This window comes from Mchenga conophoros, linkage group LG5 (genome assembly GCF_057382185.1).
Source record: "Mchenga conophoros isolate Kocher_MC1m ecotype Shallow Benthic linkage group LG5, M_conophoros_male_GT1.1, whole genome shotgun sequence".
NCBI classification, from domain to species: Eukaryota; Metazoa; Chordata; class Actinopteri; order Cichliformes; family Cichlidae; genus Mchenga; species Mchenga conophoros.
The window spans coordinates 7,750,741-7,770,448 of NC_140530.1; the positions used below are offsets into that span (position 1 = coordinate 7,750,741).

Here is a 19,708-nt window from a genome sequence, read left to right on the forward strand (position 1 = left end):
CAGCTTGAACAAATATACGTTTTTGGAGTCGGGCTGATATGCGGGGGGCCTTGTAGAAATAAGAAAAGAAAGAGAACGAAAAAGGAAAAATAAAGAAAAGAGGAGAAAAGTGAGAAAATAATCACAGAAAAAAGCCGGAACTTCGAAGGAACAACTGAGTTTAATTATCTTATTGAAACCTCAAAAGCATTTTTCTCTCCCCCAGGGTGACAGCAGCAGTTATTACCTTTCTGTTCTTAAAAATGAAATGCCATACATTAAGCAGTTCAGCTGTTATTAATGAAACAGAGGCCTACATCCACAGAGAATAATGACGTCTGGCTGCCTCCTCCAAGGGTGAGGGGGTCTTGAGCAAGCTTGCTTACCTCCCATGTGATGACTAATTCGGAGCGACTGCCACCGCCTCCGCTCACATTAGCTGGTGTGACCTTCGGAGCTAAAGGAAGAAGACAGATCAGCTTAGCTGGGTTGACTTCACACGACACTGCAAAGGCACATGTAATAATGCTCCTTCCAGCAAATCCTAAATTGCTAAGAGAGGTAAGTGTGTGACAAGCCTGAACTTCAGCATTCAGATACATCAGCAAACTTCCCATCTCTGAGACGAAAAGGGAACACGTAAAGAATCTAAACTTGTTAAACTGCTAAAAGAAGCTTTTAGAGATGTTTTGCAATTTGAATGAGACTTTCATTTTCTTTTGAGGCAGTAATGATATCCAGCACACTGACTGTATATTCAAGGTTTTTGTATTTTATTTTCCTAAGATATTTATCAGCATTTCTAAATTTATTGGACACGTGTGTAGAGAGAAGTGTGTAGAGGGAACGACACGGAGCAAATGTCTTGCCTATTGGGACTCAAACCGGGAGCTCCTGGGAGCATTTTTTGGTATGCGCTCCACCTATCAGGACAGCCTATTGGTTGACATTTTACAAAATATGCTTATACCCTTTACTTGTCAAAGGTTACTTGAAAAAATTAATCCCAAAAACGGAAAAAAAACTGAACTAAAGACAGAAGTTGTGAAAAAACTCTGTGCAGATGTAAGAAGATCTAACAGAACCAGTCAAGTTGACTAATGAACATATGCTTGACTGAAAACAAAAAGTCCATCTCGGGTGGGAATTACGTGGTGGAAATAAGCAGGAACCAAGGCTGAACATTGAAGCCAACATACTACAAGTAGCAAGAACTGCAGTTCCTCTCATGGCCACTTGAGCCTGGCTCCAAAAGCGTGCTCATCCCCATTGACTCCCATGTTGAAATGCCCAACTTAACAGTGTTAAAAAGCATCTTTACAGCCAACCACAAAAAAGATTCTGGCATCTATGGATAGTTTCATAACAAATTTATGGCGGCTGATCACCCATCTGGAAACTGGAGTTGGGGTGTGGCCACTTTGACAGATGCTGTGACACCAACACATTCTCACTCTCGAGGCGTAATATTTTACGCTAGGTGACAAATCATCAACATATTACGCTTCCGGGCACCCAACACATCCCTAAAGGACGAGATCGGAAAAATGAGGAAATATGAGAACGGTTTGGAATCAATCTACACATGTTCGTTCATTTTATTAAAATCGCTTTGGAAAACACTATTTAATTAAAGTGGGGTGGCTGTAGCTCAGGTGGCAGAGCAGGTCAGCCACTAATCAGAAGATCAGTGGTTCGATCCCAGGCTGCATCCTGGCTGCATGCCAAATATCCTTGGGCAAGATACTAACCCCATGTTTGCCTGCTGGTGGTGGTCAGAGGGCCCGGTGGCGCCAGTGTCTGGCAGCCTCGCCTCTGTCAGTGCGCCCCAGGGCAGCTGTGGCTACAACATAGCTTGCCATTGCCAGTGTGTGAATGTGTGTGTGTATGGGTGAATGACTGAATGTAGTGTAAAGCGCTTTGGGGTCCTTAGGGACTGAGTAAAGCGCTATACAAATGCAGGCCATTTACCATTAAAGTGCTGGTTCAGGTTAGGGCTGGAATACATGGCTGGAACGTGTATTACCACGGGAGCATCATTCTACTAGATTTTATCCATAACCCAGCGCTACCATAAGAACACGGAAGGTCACCTTTTGCGTTCCTCAGGAATGCCGCGTGACGTGGAGTGATTCTCCCCTTGAGTTTCTCATGCAACCAAGCTTGCTAGTGTTAGCTGATAACTTCACTTATGTATTGACAGAGCAAGGCTAACGGTTTCCCTTCCTCCAGCATTAATAAACATTTTGGGAACAGTATTTCCAAAAAAAGTATTCAGAAAGTTGGGTAAATGATATGTATACTGGTCAGTTTTGAAAACAGATTCAGTACGTACATGTTCCTTTTGTCCTTGCTTGTTTGGATGGCTTGCTGGGCTCGCCAGTCCCGATGGAGTTGCTCGCAAGGACTCGAAACTCATACTCTACCCAAGGGCTCAGGTCTATTACTGTAGCTGTCAGCCGGGTGCCCCGTACCACCTCAGGAACTGGCAGAAAACACACAGTGCCCTCTTCAGTTTCAACACATGAATGTGTGTGGCTGTGTGTTCTTGGAGTGTCTCAGCTAAGCATCAGTAGCATGCTATCCTCCAGGCTAACAGACATGGTAGTTACACAGCACATTTCCAATACCACACAAGGACGCATAAGGATTTTTAAAAAATGCACATAAACACATACATTAACCATTACATTGCCAATTTGGTGATCTTTGTTGAAATCTTTAATAATGCATGCATGGCACTGTGTAGTTGTTAAGTCAGCTGAAACAAGCAAAACACCAGAATCGCTGTAAGGGACTGAATATTGAAAACAAAAATAATAAAAATGATTCCAGTTAAAAAGGCAAAAAAAAAAAAAAAAAAAAAAAAAAAAAGACAAAGGATGAACTGAAGCTCTGCCATCACGTAATGTCGCATACTGCTGTTTCTGATGTCATTTAAGAAAAAAAAAAAAAAAAAAAGGCAAAAACTAATTTTCTTCCTCTGGGTTCTGTGCCCCTATAAGGTCACATTGTATTTCTGTTACAAATCTATGACCCTTGCTTGGCAAATCAATGCAGCCAGTAAAACCATCTTTGATAAAAGTGTCCTAATTCACAAAAATATCAATAGAACGAGATAAAAGCATATTACGCCAATCATGTGTAAATGTTAAGGGTGCCATAAAGGATGTGGGCAAAGATTACACCGATCCCATTACTTAACTGCACTATCAAATTACGGCTGTGGCAAACAAGCTTCATCATCGGGACGAGATCCATGTTTCAGGATTCCGAAGAGAGCGATAAAATGGGAGTCAATGGTCCCACTACAATTGATGCTGGGGTAAAAATTACATCTTCAATATTTTCACAGCCGAGGCATGATGAAGAGTGGCCCCCTCCAGGTGACTGGAGGAGGCCACAGCTGGTTGGAGAGAGCTTACCTGTGGTGACAGCTTGCCACCCGAGGGAAAATGGTGTCCTGGCTTGGATGGTGTATGCCGTAATTGGACTGTGATTATCAGGACCGGGCCTCCAGGACAGAGAGGCTGTGGTATCAGTGATTCCTTCTACATGGATGCTGGTGGGGGGCCCTGGGGGACCTGATAGATGGCATAGCCAAGGCAGGAAAGAGAACAGAAAGATAGAGAGATAGATGGAGGAAGAAGGTAGGGGAGGGAGGGAATGTAAATCAGGAAAAGATGGAAAGATGGTAGAGAGTGTGGCGGTGGTTTTAGCACCTGAGGCTACTGCAGCGACGTCAGTTCAGTGTGAAACCTTTGGGAGCTATTGGGTCTAATTAGACAGTAAATTTCCTTTAAACCTTCCAGAGAGAAATTTCCACTCGCCTCAATTTTCTCTCCCTTTATTCCTTCGTCAGTGAAGTGCAACCAGCCACAGTAAACATGCATCACTGACAAAGCCAGTCTTCTTCAGGTAGATCGTGAATTATTTAAATCACAGTTATTATGGTGACTCACCTCTGATGACCAAGTCAACAGCCACGGAAATGCTGTCCACCTTGGTTTGCACGGCGCACGTGTACTTCCCGGCATGCCTCAGCTGGACATTCCGAATCATAATGTCTCCCGCCGAATGCTGCTGTCATTCAACGCATGCACAATCACCCGCAAACACACAAACAAGCAAAGGAGTTTCGTAAGCAACCTGCTATTGTGATTCCAATTCAACGCTCACTTTTTCTGTAGCCAAGCGGGAACAAACGAAACCAAACAGAAAGCTTATTCTCATATCTTCAAAAAGGAATTCATATTTCCACACTCCCACTTTCCATCTATATTCTAAAGAAGCACAAAGAAATGCCTCTCTATACCATGTGCGCACCGTGCATTTGTTTTATCCCTGTGATTACAGAAATGAACTTGCTCTAATGGCTTGATTTGAATTGCGGTATGGAGCCGCTTCAGTTATACGGTGCAGCCTAATGGCTAGTCTAATAGTTAGTTCTTTAAGAGAGCCTTTCATTCCATCTCTAATTGCAATTCCCTCTCCTACATTATCATTTCACCCAGGCAGAGCTGAGCAGGTTCTGTGATAAATTGGACATGGCGGAAATATGTGGCACAGTGGCAGTAAGAATTCTATGGAGTGGCTGGTAGCTTAATCAATATAAGTGTAGACGAACAGCAATTTATTAAGGAGGGGAGACTGTAAATCACGATCCTAGAAACACCTAAATCATAAAGAAAACAGAAAGAAAAAAAACGCCTCTGCATTGGATTTTTTCCCCTCTGTATTGCCTGCAGTTTTTAAAGGAGCCTTGCATTTTTTAGCTAAAAGAGAAAAAACCCCTCCAACTCAAAACAGTGCATGGCATGCTGAGGTATAAGCTGCGGACTTTATAAAGTATACAGGAGCTCACTGAGACTGGTTGCATGTATGTAAATTTCTTTTTAACATAAACCACAGGCAGCAAATTTTTTCTGCCCATAAATTATACACTTGATACAAACATTCCCTCTGCACTGCGGCTGAATTTATTATGACCCCGCTAAGAGAAGAAGTATAATATTGATGTACCAATTAATCTTCAGAGTCACATCTGGACCTTTTATACAATGAAATCTCTGAAGGGGGTTGGGCAATAAATCAATGTCTTTTATGTAGCAGTGGTGCTAATAAAATGAGGATTCCTCCATGAAGCTCAACAAGGTTTGAGTTTTAATTATACATTATGCGCCTCAGCTTATGTGGAATATATGTTATCAAAGCTGGAGTGTGACAATAAACAGAATTTGAAATGATGCTCTCTCGTGGGAGAAACCCTACAGCTAAGCTATGCCATTGGCCGTTAGCATGCTAGCACATTAGCAAATATTAGCATTCCTGAAATTACACACAACAGTGTTTTGGCGAGGTGGGCACAAACACAGCTGAACACTCCAGTTTGGATGTCACTATTTGTGGACAAGTTCTATTTCTGTTCTCACTTGTTGTTAGGTTAGTTTGTTGTCTCACCAAAAGAGCAATTTTTTAGCAACTGTCCACACAGGAAGCTACTTGGTGACCAGATATAACAGAAAGTCGATGACATACAGAGTCTTAAAGCTACAGTGAGTGAAATAACTGCTGGGAACACAAAACTTTGTTCAACTCGACTACCAATGAAAGTGAAATGTGCTGTTTAATGACAATACATTCAACAGTTACAAAGATAAACCTGGGATGTCTGCTAGCAACTAACTATCAGCTAGAGGGTGCTGCATGAATCACTTCCTGTGTGGATGAACCTTTAGTCTTCTGTGTTTATATTGCTGATAGATGTAATTAACTGACATCTATCTGGTACTCTATTTTCATTCAATTTTTTGTTGCATTAATACAAATATAAAACTAAAATTAGGGGGTCTGACTGCATGTGGAAACATCAGTATCTGGCCATTTACGCTGCGGTTATTGCCATCATATCGTGATCGTTTTTTGGGGGGAAGACAATGGGGGATAACGTCAGCTTGTGCTCCAGGGATAAAGCCTACACCGTTGGTGTGTTTAGAGGCCGATATTAGCTATTTGCCAATTTATTGGTATTTAAACAATATAATAGCAGACTTGGGAGAAACACCCTTCAACCATTTTAGGAGCATTGATGCTGAATAGTTTGGCCAACACCAAGTTGAAATGCCACAAACATGTGACCACAAAACAAGATTATTTTTAAACTGCATTGTCGTATTATCTTGGCAAGGACTCATAAATAGTAACACATAAAAAAAAAAACAATCCGATGATATATATATATATATATATATATATATATATATATATATATATATATATATATTGCTAGGTGATGCACTCTGAAAGCACCACGTTGCACCTTTTGAGTACGCTGATTTGCTACCGATAATTTGGTACCATAATGAGGGAATCTGATATAACGTTATTATTAAATCATACACTTGTCAGTGGCATAGAATAGCACTTTTCTAGCCTCACTGGCCACTCAAAGCTTTATCTGTCTCCCATCTGTAACAGATGAAGCAGAAAACCAAAGAAAGTCATCAGCACAGGGAGAACGAAACCAAGGGAAGGTTCAAACCACAGAGCCGGGAAGCCTTCTTTTCATGTTCTCTCTGTGTCTGTCCAAAGACATATATTTTAGGTTAATCTGTGAATCTAAATTGGGCGTAGGTATGGATGTGAGAGTGTTTGATTGTCTGTCTTTATGTGTTAGCCTGGTGATTTGTCCTTACTGCTCAAGCAGATAAGAAATTAGATAGAATTAGAGAGTAAAACTAAGATTTTACCTGATTTCTCTTTTCATTTGGCTGAAAAATATACTTTAAAAAGAAAATAAAGTGTGGCTAAAATCCTCAAACACATACACATAGTTACTGCCTTATTTAATTCTAGGGGGTAAATGTTTTTCGATAATAGCTACTGGGATAGAAATGCACATTTAATGTACCCCCATTTCAAGTTTTGTTGTTTTTAGGCATATTTTGTTTTCTTGGGGATAAAATGTCCAAATACTATATAAGCGCTCATAGCAAAAAGGCTTCCCGGACTGATGCATGAAGGCATCCTGTCTGCACACCTCTCACAACATGACAGCTTGTTTTAAAACCAGAGGCCTGTTAGTCTCGCGGCCTGTCAGAAACCATGATTGATGAAATATTGACTTACGCCTCCCACTTTTTCAAAGAATCCACCGTGGCTCCCGAAGTGGATGAGCTGCTCGTTGAAGAACCAGGTGAACTTGAGTTCCAGAGACGGGTCGTGGCTCACTTGGCAGGGCAGGACCACGCTCTCCCCGACGGTGACGTCCAGCGTGGAGGCCAGCGTGGTGATGACGGTAGGCTCTGAAAAAACACACATTCATATTCACGCACGTCTGATCAAGCACGCTGCACGCCTCTACTCTTTCCAGGCATTATAATTCAGCACAGGAAATGGCTTTGCAAAAAGCAGAGCCCTTCCATCATCCTTATGGATATGTCAGACTGAGTTAATAGAAGGATATACGGGACGGAGCACATAGCAAACTAGGGTGCACAGCTACAATAACTGGTATTAGTTTCGGCCTGAGCTTGTCTCTGTGGGGACTCGGAGGAGACGTGTCTCTCCTGCAGCCCGCGAAGCCTCCATGTGTCACTGTCATCTCAGCCTGCAGACTGGAACTCCCCTCGACCCGGCTGCAATTCCCAAATCGAACTGCTAGGAAAACAGCAAACAGGACTTCTTCCAGTCGTCAGTGCTCTCTTTTCTCTCCTGCAGTGCATTACAGTGGCTGCACATGGGAATAAGACGAGCGTCCCTTATCTGCACTCGTATGTTAGCGATGGAGGGGGAAGGTGGAAGGACGTGAGGGAGGGAGAGGCTTTATACTCAGAGTGTGCAGCACCTGTCTCCCTCTTGGGGGTGCTGTGATTACTTGGTTGAAATAGCCACTCTGAGCACATGGACTAAATTAACCATGGCAAATGATCCCTGGACAGGCATAGATTCATGTAGAAAGTGCCGGCAGTGCAGTCTTCATCCACAGTGAATTCGATACCTTCATTGTATTGGCTCCCCCTCTCTGTCTCACACACACACACACACACACACACACACACACACAGATGCTACCGCACGCTCCCAATGTGATTTATCTAGTCGTTTTCTGATTTCAGGCCAGAATGCTATCAGCTGCTGGGTCTTGTCATATACACAATGAAAGTGTGTCTGAGAAGCCCAGTCCTCTATTGCAGGGGCTAAATGGTGAACGATGGCGGTGCAGTAAAGATAAAAAAACCCATAATAACACACAGGAGGTATTCAAGTCTCTGTGTGTGCTCGGTCTGCTTCTGCAGGCTGGCTACACCTTGTAGAACAAGTGCAGGAAGGAACAGAAAAGCTAAAAAATATAAAGCTTAAGAAACACATTTCTCTGAAAAAAAAAGTGTCAGGTGTGCTCTGCAGTGGTGTTCTTGGAGAGATGGTTACTCCAAATCATGTGAGGAGAAAGAAGGAAATGTGTGGTGGGGGGAAAAAAGGCTTGGGAAGGATCTACAGAGGAAATACCCACAGAGATCCACAGTCAAGAGAACTCACTCTGTTCGTGTTACCTGTAACACGGAATAAACAATTTTTCTCTTCCTTATTTCTACAGCAGGACTGGTGTGTTCTGTCGTCATCTCCTCTCCTTGTGTCGTGTGGTTGTGTGCTGCCTGGTGTCTTACTGCCTCCGGGGGTTTCACAGTGACAATGATGGGGGGGTATGCTGCCTTATTACCCTCCTCTGTCATGATTTGTGACAGATTATACGGACAACCAAGGTTGGTTACACAACCACACACTGGACTCTTGAGCATAATTTGATTGATTTCTATCTTGTATAATGCCTTGTTACCTACTGCTACTGTAAACGGGGAGGACAGTAACGCTCACTTAGCAGGGTCAGTCCGAGACAAGACAGAGAGCGAGCCCGTGTGCTGAGACAGGCTGGGAGGGACCTGGGAACTTTTTCAGGCCCCAGGCCATCATTTGAAATATCCACCTTAAGGAACAGTCAGCATCAGTAAGAAGAAAAACCTCGGGCTCTGTAGACAAGAGTCTAACTCTGTCGCCCATCCTCGGCTGAAGAAACCCACGGCCTCAGTTTAATCAAAAATGTAAATTAAAGTGAGCTTATGAAAGCAAGCCATTAAATACTGATGCTATGACGGTTTTCTAACAGTGATTGTGGGAGAAAAATCCGACAGGTGAAGGCCCCCCTTCACTTGTTTTGTATACTCTGTATAAATAATCAAGCAGAGTCTGATAGGACTTGCTTACAGCAATGCTACTGTAGATCCCAAGTCAAGTTATGATTAAAAAGAATCTGTTGTACAGGCAATGCAAACAGAACTCATACTTAACAACCAGTAAAATAACAAATTCAGTAAAAATGTAATCACATAAAACAGTAATAGACTGAATAAGACTGCTCGCATGATAAAAAGCCAGGACAACTTGCTGAGGTAGACCTGAAAGTCAGTGAGAAGAGTTGATTTTTAACAGTGTTTTTAAATGACTGAGACTGGAAAGCTGTTATGTGAAAAGGCAGGTTGTCTCTGAAAAGGTTTCTTGTCTCTGTTTTTGAACGTCTCAGATGTCCAAGTGCCCTGGTAGCAGTGCACAACTGTAAAGGTTCCATTAACTAATTAAATTTTAGTCACTGAAACGGAACTTGTTGCTTAAAATTGCTGATTGATTCTAGTTTTCATGATAATCTACTTGCTCAGATCTAAGACCCAAAATTTTAATTGAAGCCAGAAATCACTTAAATACATTTTAACCTTTAAGATTTGGCGAAAATGGGCAGAATGGGGGGAAACTATAGTAATTATTAGATGGTCACTATCTAAACTATTAATCTGCTTTTCATCAGGTCAGATTCATAGAAATGTGCCAAGTATGAAATGTCAAATTCCAAATCTTATCTCCATGGTCGTGTCCCGCATCCATTGTACTCAGACGCTCGACATGACCTTTGTAGTAGCAGGAAATCTGTAATTCTTCTTCTTCTTTCACAATAAGCTGTTAGACAGTTTTTTGGTGTTTGAGGTGAAATAAATCTGCTATTAGTTGTAAAATTTTGTTTCACTCAAGTCTGGGCTATATAGACCTTTTTTCTGATGTTTTTAATTCTTACATAATATTAAAGGTGAAATATTATAGTGTGAAGTGACCATAAAGTAAACTTACAATTTATGATTCAAACTCTTCAAATCAATGTACAATAGCAGCAAAATATAAAGAAATGAACCATCTTGGAAATGTTACTCAGCTATTTTAATTGTCACATCTGGATTTCAAAATCAAACAGAAATAGCACATATTATGTGATGGAGCTGAGGATGTCTGAAACATTGTTAACCAGTGTAATCAAACAGGGTCAAATGAGCAGATGTACTACAACACCTGATCAGTGCTCAGCTGACCTAGCTCATCCAAGGAGCAGCTAAGATACTGACGTATGATCACAGGTTTTCTAGCACAGCTCAAACATCTGTCTGTCAACGTCATCTCACCACTTAACCAAGCCTATTAAAACCACTGCGCTCTCTCCCCACCATGCTGCTCGCTTATCGCTCTGACAGAAGTGCAAAGTGCCACTTTGGCTCATTCGGTTATCTACATCATTGTTTAACTACATATTAGCAACACAGGGGCACCACAGGGGACTGTCCTCTCCCCCTTCCTCTTCACCCTCTACACCACAGACTTCAGCCACTGCACAGAGACCTGCCATCTTCAGAAGTTTTCTGATGACTCTGCGGTGGTTGGATGCATCAGCAGGGATGATGAGACAGAGTACCGGGCTGTGGTCGACTCCTTTGTCACGTGGTGTGAGCAGAATCATCTGCAGCTCAACGTGGCAAAGACCAAGGAACTGATCGTGGACTTCAGGAAGACCAGGAAACACTTGACCCCTGTTTCAATCCAGGGGGTCAGTGTTGACATTGTGGAGGACTATAAATACCTTGGAGTACACATTGACAATAAACTGGACTGGGCTAAAAACACCACAGCACTTTACAGGAAGGGCCAGAGTCGTCTCTATTTTTTGAGGCGACTGAGGTCCTTCAACATCTGCCAGAAAATGCTGAGGATTTTCTATGAGTCTGTGGTGGCCAGTGCGATCCTCTATGCTGTTGCATGCTGGGGGAGCAGGCTGAGGGTCGCAGATGCCAACAGACTTAATAAACTGATCCGTAAGGCCAGCAATGTTGTGGGGATGGAGCTGGACTCCCTCAAGGTGGTGTCGGAGAGGCGGATGCTGTCCAAGATAAAGACAATGTTGGATAACACCTCCCACCCACATGTTGGTCAGTCACAGGAGCTCGTTCAGTGAGAGACTGAGATTACCGAAAAGCACCACTGAACGACACAGGAAATCATTCCTGCCTGTGGCCATCTCCCTGTACAACGCATCCACTTAACACACTGTTTGCTGCTACAACTACACATGTTTCTTTTCCAAATATTTATTTATAAGTGACTTATGTATGTATGTATGTATATATATGTATATATTGTACTATTCTTAGTTAGCGTATTGTCTGTCTTGTCTTAATGTTGGTTTAAAGTGGAGCACTGTAACAAAAAATAATTTCCCCCAGGGATCAATAAAGTATTCTGATTCTGATTCTGATATTACCATGCAAACCATGTCTTATATAATAAACATGTCATACCAACGTAAAACTTACATTCAAGCATCTGAACATATTTTACATGTGATACATGTAATATGAGCTGTTGCACAGTTAATAATTCAAATAATTCAAAGCATTTAGACATGAGCAACCCCGACTTTACTAAATGCAATCAGGTTTGACAAAATCATACTTCTTTAACTTGTACTACTATGTAAGTTCTTTTTTGCTGTTTTTGCAAACACCTTGTTTAAACTATTAAAACTAGCACCACGGGCTTCTGAAACCTCCAAGTCAACACTGCGATTCATGCTTTCCTCCAAAAATCTGTTTTAAAAATTAAACACATCTCTTGCTCACTGCTGAATTACCTGTGCAGGAGGTGAAGAGCCTTGAATATCCATGTCCAAAAAACTAGCTGCTTTGGTAATTCTTCCCAGACAAATTTGTGTATTTAACACTATATTGTTACTTAGTATAGTATATTGAATCAACTTGAAATGACTTGGGTGTCAAATCTGATACCATGTTTTTCTAAAAGAACATCCTCCATTGTTTGCATTCATGACTTGATCTGGAATGATACCACATGAGAAATTCAATGTTTTGGTCATAGAACGGAACTAATTAACGAGTAAAACATGATCTAACTGTGTGCTTTTTTAATGGCTCACTTACACCAGACCTTTAAGAAAAACTAATTAGTGGTTGTATTCAATATTCTTGTTGTCAGAAACTAATTGCAAGTAGTTGTGGTGACCAGTTGGTTATGCAACACTCTAAACCTCTGCTCTTTCACCTGGCTGTAGCTCAGGTGAAAGGCTGGTGGTTCGTGGTAAACATCCTCGGGCGTGATACTAACCCCAAGTTGCTCTCTGATGCATTCATCGGAGTGTGAACGTTAGATAGAAAGCACTTACATAGAAAGTGCTTGTGGCATGAAGCAAGGGCAATGACGCAGGTTGTGTAAAGCGCTTTCAGTGCTCTGACAGAGTAGAAAAGTGATTGATAAGAAAAAATATATTAACATTGCAAGGTGATTGGGGATAGACTGCACTCTCAGAGAGGTCTGCAAATAACTACTGTCTAATTTATAAACGCAGACAGATTGTTAACCCGTCTGAGTTCGTCTGTGTCAATGAGTCAAACTACTCTGCGACATATCTCTCTGAGTAGGAGACTCGAGTCAGCTGGTTGCCAACTGCTTGTATTCTGGTTTTCTTCCTCTATGAAAGCAAGGTTGCCAACCACCTACATCATTTTTTTGATAAATCGCCACCAGCAGCAACTACGTCTTTATTTCTAAATGTCTATGAGTTTCTGGCTGGAATCTGAATATAAGTAGTTAATGTGAATTTCTGTGTATATAAAGGGCACAAGATTCACAACAGATGGTAATGATGAAAGAAACAGAGAAGAAAATATCAGATGCAATTTTGGAGTTGATTTGCAAAATAAAAACACCAACAGCAATCAGCATGGCATTCTATTCTAAGGCAAAGCAGCTGAAGGAAGCCTAGGATGCACAGACAGCTAATGAAGCCAAACAAATGATATACAGACCACCGGCACACAGTGGGAACACTCAGAGAAGCTGTATAACAATAACATATGGTTGACCAGAAAACAGAGCTAGCTTACAGTTACCAAATGACCCTGAGCTCCTTTCTGAGGCACACTGACATGCCTCACAAGGCCAGTTTCACCAGTCTTCCTTCCAACATTATGAATAATGCCCACACATTTCCCTTCCTGCTGTGGAGAATCCTCTGTCTTTAATGATCTAAAGCCGTAATGCGAAGTGTGCAGTCTCCCTCAGTGCACACACACATATATATATATATATATATATATATATATATATATATATATATACTCAGTAAGTTTCCTCTAAAGGTGAGCAATGCGAGCTTGAATAGTGGAGCACAGGGACGAGACACAGGCCGCATGATTTAGAGTATTTGGAAAACAAATTTATAATCATCTTTAAACTGAGACCCACGCAGAAGATCCGGACTCGTCAGGGTTCAAGACAAACACAAACCTGAAAAGGAAATGTTTTCTTTCACTGGCAGGTAAGAAAAGACGTCTTCACAAAGGATCTAAACTGTGACGAAGCATGTCAGGCTAAGGTTTTTCAAAGTGAATCAGCGTAGCATCGTGCATCACCTTGGCGAATCCTCAGAGTTTCCTAGCAGGTCGTTTAAGAACAAAAAAATGTGGTTACCGTTTTAAAAAGCAATCATTTCACTCGCAATTTTACCTCCTCTTCCTTTTCAAATCAACAGATTCATCAGCACGCCAGAAAATCCTCCGATGCAGTTTTTTTGTGCTCCACTTATTTTCTGAAGGACCTATCAAAGGTTCCTCAAGGACAAACTTGAATGGCAAGGAAAACCTTGTCTCCATTGCTCAACAGATAGATACAAGATCCTCTCGGTACTGTATTCTGTGTGGTGGCACATCTGTAGCAACCTGCTGGTGATTACTGACAGATGGCAGCTCATTATTTTTCTATATGGCTGTCAGGAATCGCATTTATTTCATATCGTTGCTGCCATCCAACTTGGATGACATGGCTCGCTTGGAAAAGCAACTGTAGGAATTCAGCAGAGAACTGGTAACCACATTTAAGTCTAGGGTGTAAAATGAAACAGATTATTTGTCTTCTGTCGTGGAGTCATCAGCAGCTAACAAAGTATGCTTAGATGTTCATCCAGACAATGTTAACATGATGACTGTGCTGGTAGTGCAAGTGCACTGAGAGCCAGATTAAGGTGGGTGATTGAAAAACAAATCAAAGTTTTTGCATGAAAGTGCTTGTACCAATTCATTTACTGTACCAATCTAGCACTAGTTGGAAATTGTGCAAACATGCAATTTTACAAGCAAGGTTAAAGAGCTATGAAGTGTGACTGAGTTCTCCCTTAGAGGCAGGGTGAGGAGAATGGTCATTTGAGAGCTACTTGGATCGCTCATCCACATCATTCATCCACAGAACCAAATTGAGGTGGTTCAGATATCTGCTCGGTGAGATATTTCAGGCATGTTCTACTGGGAGGAGGTCCTGAGGCCAGACCCAGGACTCAGCTGGCTTGGGAACAACTTGGTGTCCCCCGGGCCAGGGTAAGGGAAGTCTGGACTTCTTTGCTCAGACTGCTGCTGTGAACCAGATAAGTGGTGCAAAATGGATAGACGATGTAACATACTCGTAGTATAGTATGCTTATTTTCAATCATGTTGTGATTTTTCTAGTTGACTCTTCATGAGTGAATACAGTGAGATTTTTGTCCTGGTTAAGGAGCTGACAAAATGTTACAGCAGGGGTAGGCAACTCCAGGCCTCGAGTGCCGGTGTCCTGCTGGTTTTAGATGTGTCCTTGATCCAACACAGCTGATTCAAATGGCTAAATTACCTCCGCAACATATCTTGAAGTTCTCCCGAACACTGGTAATGAACTAATCATTTGATTCAGGGGTGTTGACCCAGGGTAAGCTCTAAAACCTGCAGGACACCGGCCCTCAAAGCCTGGAGTTGCCCACCCGTGTGTTATGGGATCACCAAATTGATAATTCATCCCACGGTGAACATCTTTAGTTTCATCTTTCTTTCAGTCTTTAAGATCCACGCATGTGCACCTTGTGGTGCAGACAGAGGGAAACTACCTATCTACGAAAAAGATCTCTCTAGATGTCGCCCACAATGACAGAATATTCCTCGTCTACTTTTGAAATGTCTCCAAAACAAATGGCTGCTACAGTGGGTCACAGCGCCGAAAAGATGAATTGCTTGAGAGAGCCAAACTGACGTGAACACTGTAGGATCTCTGAAGTTTTGAGTTCACTGACCATCCGTAATGATCGGCGGCAACCCTAATTGCAACGGCTCATCTCCAGTGTAATCAAAATTCCGAGAGCACGTCTATAATCAAGTGCAATTAATCTGCTAATATCCCCCCAGTGTTGGAATAATGGGGACATTAACAGGGCTCATCTGTTGTGACTGCTCCTCTGCTGTGTGCGAGGTGGCTTATTCACAGCGGGAGATACAGAATGCTGTTTGACAGGTATTTTTCAGTATTCATATCACCAAAGTCAATTTGAATAAACTACTGTCATCTCCCATAAGGGCTGATCCCGCAACACAAATTTCTCCCCGCTAAACAGGTTTCCAATCCTCAATGAAGTAGTGCATGTAAATTACCCCATCCCATTTTGCAAACAATATCACTTGTGACAGAAAGGCACACGTTCATATACAGGAACATTTGTACATCAGCCACAGAAAACAGCTTTAACATATTATGATGGGAAGGAAGCGAGTGTGTGAGGGTGTCAAATAAAACCCATATTCCTTTTCACAAGAATAATGAGTGGATAACAGCGGTGTCTGTTTATGCTGAGAGGACAGACATGGTTGTGTTTCTTTGCAGCCTGATTGGAAAACCACATATAGGCCATCAACCTGAACCTACAGGGAGAGCAGCAGGTTCCACTGCCCCCCTTCTTACTCCCACTGATTGGCTGGGGGCGGGTGGGGGTGTTCTCTACCATTTTTATTTCACAGTGTCTGATAAATGGGAAAGAGAGAGTGGAACTGGTGCACGATGGTACAGCAATGCTGTACTTTTTAATCAGGTTTTAAAGTTGCACTTAAAATATCCCAGAAATTAACATTTGCAAGAGACAAATACATTAATCATCATTAAATGTTTGAAAAACAACCCCCCAAAAAACACTTTATGGAAATGGCTGAATAAATTTTAATGAAATAAATAAAATAACATGCCACAACTCTCTCATTGGCTCTCACAGCCTAAAGCATAATTTCTCTGTGAGGACATATTTTCTGCAAAAATCCAAAGGATGCGATGGTTATGCTTGCTCCCGAGGGCATTGCCATAAGAGAGGCCTGTTTTCTGTTTGCTATATCAACAGTACTGTGCTTTAGCATTAGCAAACAAGTTAAGCAAGATTAAGTTAGTGAGCTAAATGCTATGATAGATACATAGTGTAAAAGATGGATTTAGCGACACATTATCGTTTGGTTTCTGAAATCCCGCTTTGAAGCCAGATCTGGCATGACTAAATCTTTTAAAACATTCATTTAATATGCCCTAAAAACTCAGCAGGACAGTATTTGTACAGATACAGTCGGAAAGCTGTTGTTCCGTAGACCAGTGGTCCCCAACCGTTTTTGCGCCACGGACCGGTTTAACGTCAGACAATATTTTCACGGACCAGCGTTTAAGGTGTTGCGGATAAATACAACAAAATTAAATGATACGACCAAGACAAAAACTGTGGTATTCTGTAAATATAATAATAATTGCAAATTCACTGTGTAATTGTGTAACTTCAGTTGCGTCCTCCTGAAAAGAGGCAACAACATTGAGAGTAGCATCCTCCTCTCTGCCCCTTAATGCTCTCTGGTTGCTCAGCTAAAAGTCTGGAAGTCTGTTTGGCCATATTGAAATTTAACCATGAGTGAAAAACTGCAGTCAACGTGGGTGGAGTATTTGCTTAATCGAGGCATTGTTTGGTTATTTTAGGATCAATTTTGATTGATCTCAGTTGGTCTTTTTAAATTGTACCTAGTGCTAGGGTGCCTGCTAGCGCAGACGCAAGATATCTCATACAGCCAAATAAAGACCTGAGTAGGATAAGTCGTGCAAAAGCCATTGCAAACCCAGAGAAACAGAATAATAACTGCAATTCACGTAACGGCTGCAGGTGTCACCAATGAATTTCTGAGGTTACGTGATCCTTTAATTTCTCTCACTTCTATTATGCAAGGCGTACTGCATTTGGTAGAGCGGCAGAGTCGTCAATGGGAGCCAGAGCGAGGCATCAGCATAAATCAGCAGCAAGGTGCACTCTAAGCTCTCCCCACATCCTTGACTGTTGCTGACTTTCAGGCATTCATAATATATGAAATCTGTCTTTTATAATTCAACAGAAAAAGGAAACACGCCTTGATAGTGATTTACAGAAGACAGAGCTGCAACAGAGTTATTTAAAATTCCATTATGTGACGTGTTTTTGGCTAAAAAGGAGAATGAACATATAGATACAATAACAGGATTTTCTTCTCGCTGTTATTCTCATTGACATAAATCAATGTTTTTTTTTTAAAGTATTCAATCAAACACTAGCCTGCAGGGGCTGAGCAAGTCAATTAATCCATGTTTCTATGGCAACTACTTGGATAATTGGAGAAAAAAACCCTGATATGGTAGCAGACTGTTCTGTTGACACTGCATTTCAAAGGATTTTACAGACTGCTAACTTGTAGAAGAAGGACAATTTAATGGATTGAACCTCTGAGCAAAAACTATAAACTACACACAAAGAAGAAGAAGCTCTGTCTTCGAGACTTTATGAAAAATGATTTTAGCTGCAGTATTTCTCACACAGGGTATTGGAAGGATTTGGGCACGATTTTATTAGATTTTCTTTTTTTTTTTGACCTGTGTAGTTCTTTCCCCCCCACGGGTATTTAATAACAGCGTAGACGAATGATCAATGTATTCTGCATGTTCATATGAGGTTACAGTGAATCGTACTCTCTCTTAGGCGGTGAGTAGAAGGTGTGAGCGAATTTCCAGCATGCTCTGACCCACGGGGTTTACCTCGGCGTCTCGGAATATTCTGCTTCTGGTGAAGCCGAAGAAATGCAGTCGTAGCTGCGAGAACTGCACTTGTATGCGTCGTGTGAAAATTCCTGAACTACAGAGTACATGCAAATCTAGATAGAAAACCTTTATATGAAAAACCTTTTGAAATATGAGGCGTGAACTTTTCTCCCTCAGGGCAATATACTGAAAATCAATAACTCTATAAATGTAAAAGAAGCTGCTCAACGAGGAAGGTCAAAACAGAACATGTAACAATAGCACAAATGAGCCCAGGAACCCCTGTGAAAAGGAGGTCACAGTGAGGGTATAGTTCACTGAATATGTCAGCAAATCCTCCGGGAGCCTGACGAGGTGAGAACACTATCCCCTGTGGAAATGGGACAGAAAAGCTGCGGTGTGCACAGCATAAAGCCGCCGCAGAATGCACCGCACTTTATACCCAGCTCACATTTATTTTTAATGAAGTATAATAAGTCACAGCACTGGAGCAGAAATGCAATCCCCAACCCAGATGATCCAACAACACGAAGACTATTTTTTTCTCGCAGTATATCCTTCTGCTGGTACTGGGGGGCACAGCGAGGCAGTGAGCCGAATGATTTCAACATCTCTGCAAACAGACATAGCAGCTGAGGTGTCTCTGTCTAGTAATGACAGCACAGAGAGAGAGGGGGGAAAAACCTGCTTTTTGTGGGACTTATCAGAAGATGGAGATTGGAGGATGCTTGGATGCTTCATAAAACGTGCCCCTTTTCTGTGTCGGCCATTTTTTATGAATGAAAATTAAACACTTGTGGCTGTTTTATTTTAAGGAAAATAAAACAGGTATCCAGCAGCAGTAGGTTGGTAGTCTTTAGGTGCTACTATAGGTAAAGGCGTTGCACTGTCACTCAGGAGTAATGTTAAAGGTAAGTGGAACAGTGTGGGCTCCTGTCCACTGCAGCTGCTGTATGTGTTTCTCATTCCAGAGCTTTGTCTCCATGATGAAGCAGCCTGGTTTCATTCCTGGGGCACTGATACATGCTGTTTAACCAAAGCCGCTGTCATGTCTTACTTTACAGACTGATATTAATTGTGTTTTAATTGTTGCACAGCGGTTTGTGACTTTTAAGTCTGTGAAAAGCGCTACTTATAGAAATTGATCCATCACTCCCAAGTCGTCACTGGTCAATGTTTAGAGGAGCTGTTACAAATTTTTCCCTCCAACTGTCTTTATTGGGATTTTTAGGTACAGTAATGAAATGAAAAAAAGGGGATGTCATCAGCATTACTGCAAATAGTCTCTGGTGAGTTGAAATTAAATTACAGGCTGTCATATTGTATAAAATTAATTCCCATTTTCTCTCAGTGTGCATTTGATCTTTTTCTAATATTAATATTTCATCAACAAGGTGGTTTCTTTTGTTTCCAGTCAGCAAAATGAGTCTTTGTGTGAGCAATAACACAAAACAAACCAATGTGTGAT

The 19,708-nt window shown here is 41.6% G+C and overlaps 1 protein-coding gene across 3 annotated transcripts in view; it reads right to left on the bottom strand.

The window, feature by feature from the left end:
* Positions 1-19,708, bottom strand: part of cntn4 (contactin 4) — a 218,326-nt gene that overhangs the window by 10,374 nt on the left and 188,244 nt on the right. For 2 of the 3 annotated variants that reach the window (XR_014892415.1, XM_085273020.1), the window contains exons 13-17: positions 7,108-7,283; positions 3,942-4,062; positions 3,405-3,563; positions 2,315-2,464; positions 366-436 (exon numbers count right to left, since the gene is read on the bottom strand). Coding sequence is in view for 2 of the 3 variants with exons in the window: in XM_085273020.1 (XP_085129146.1) it covers positions 366-436; positions 2,315-2,464; positions 3,405-3,563; positions 3,942-4,062; positions 7,108-7,283 (677 nt within the window). In the remaining variant the exon portion in view is untranslated. The remainder of the gene's footprint in view (positions 1-365; positions 437-2,314; positions 2,465-3,404; positions 3,564-3,941; positions 4,063-7,107; positions 7,284-19,708) is intronic. The other variant, XM_085273021.1, reaches the window with a different exon arrangement.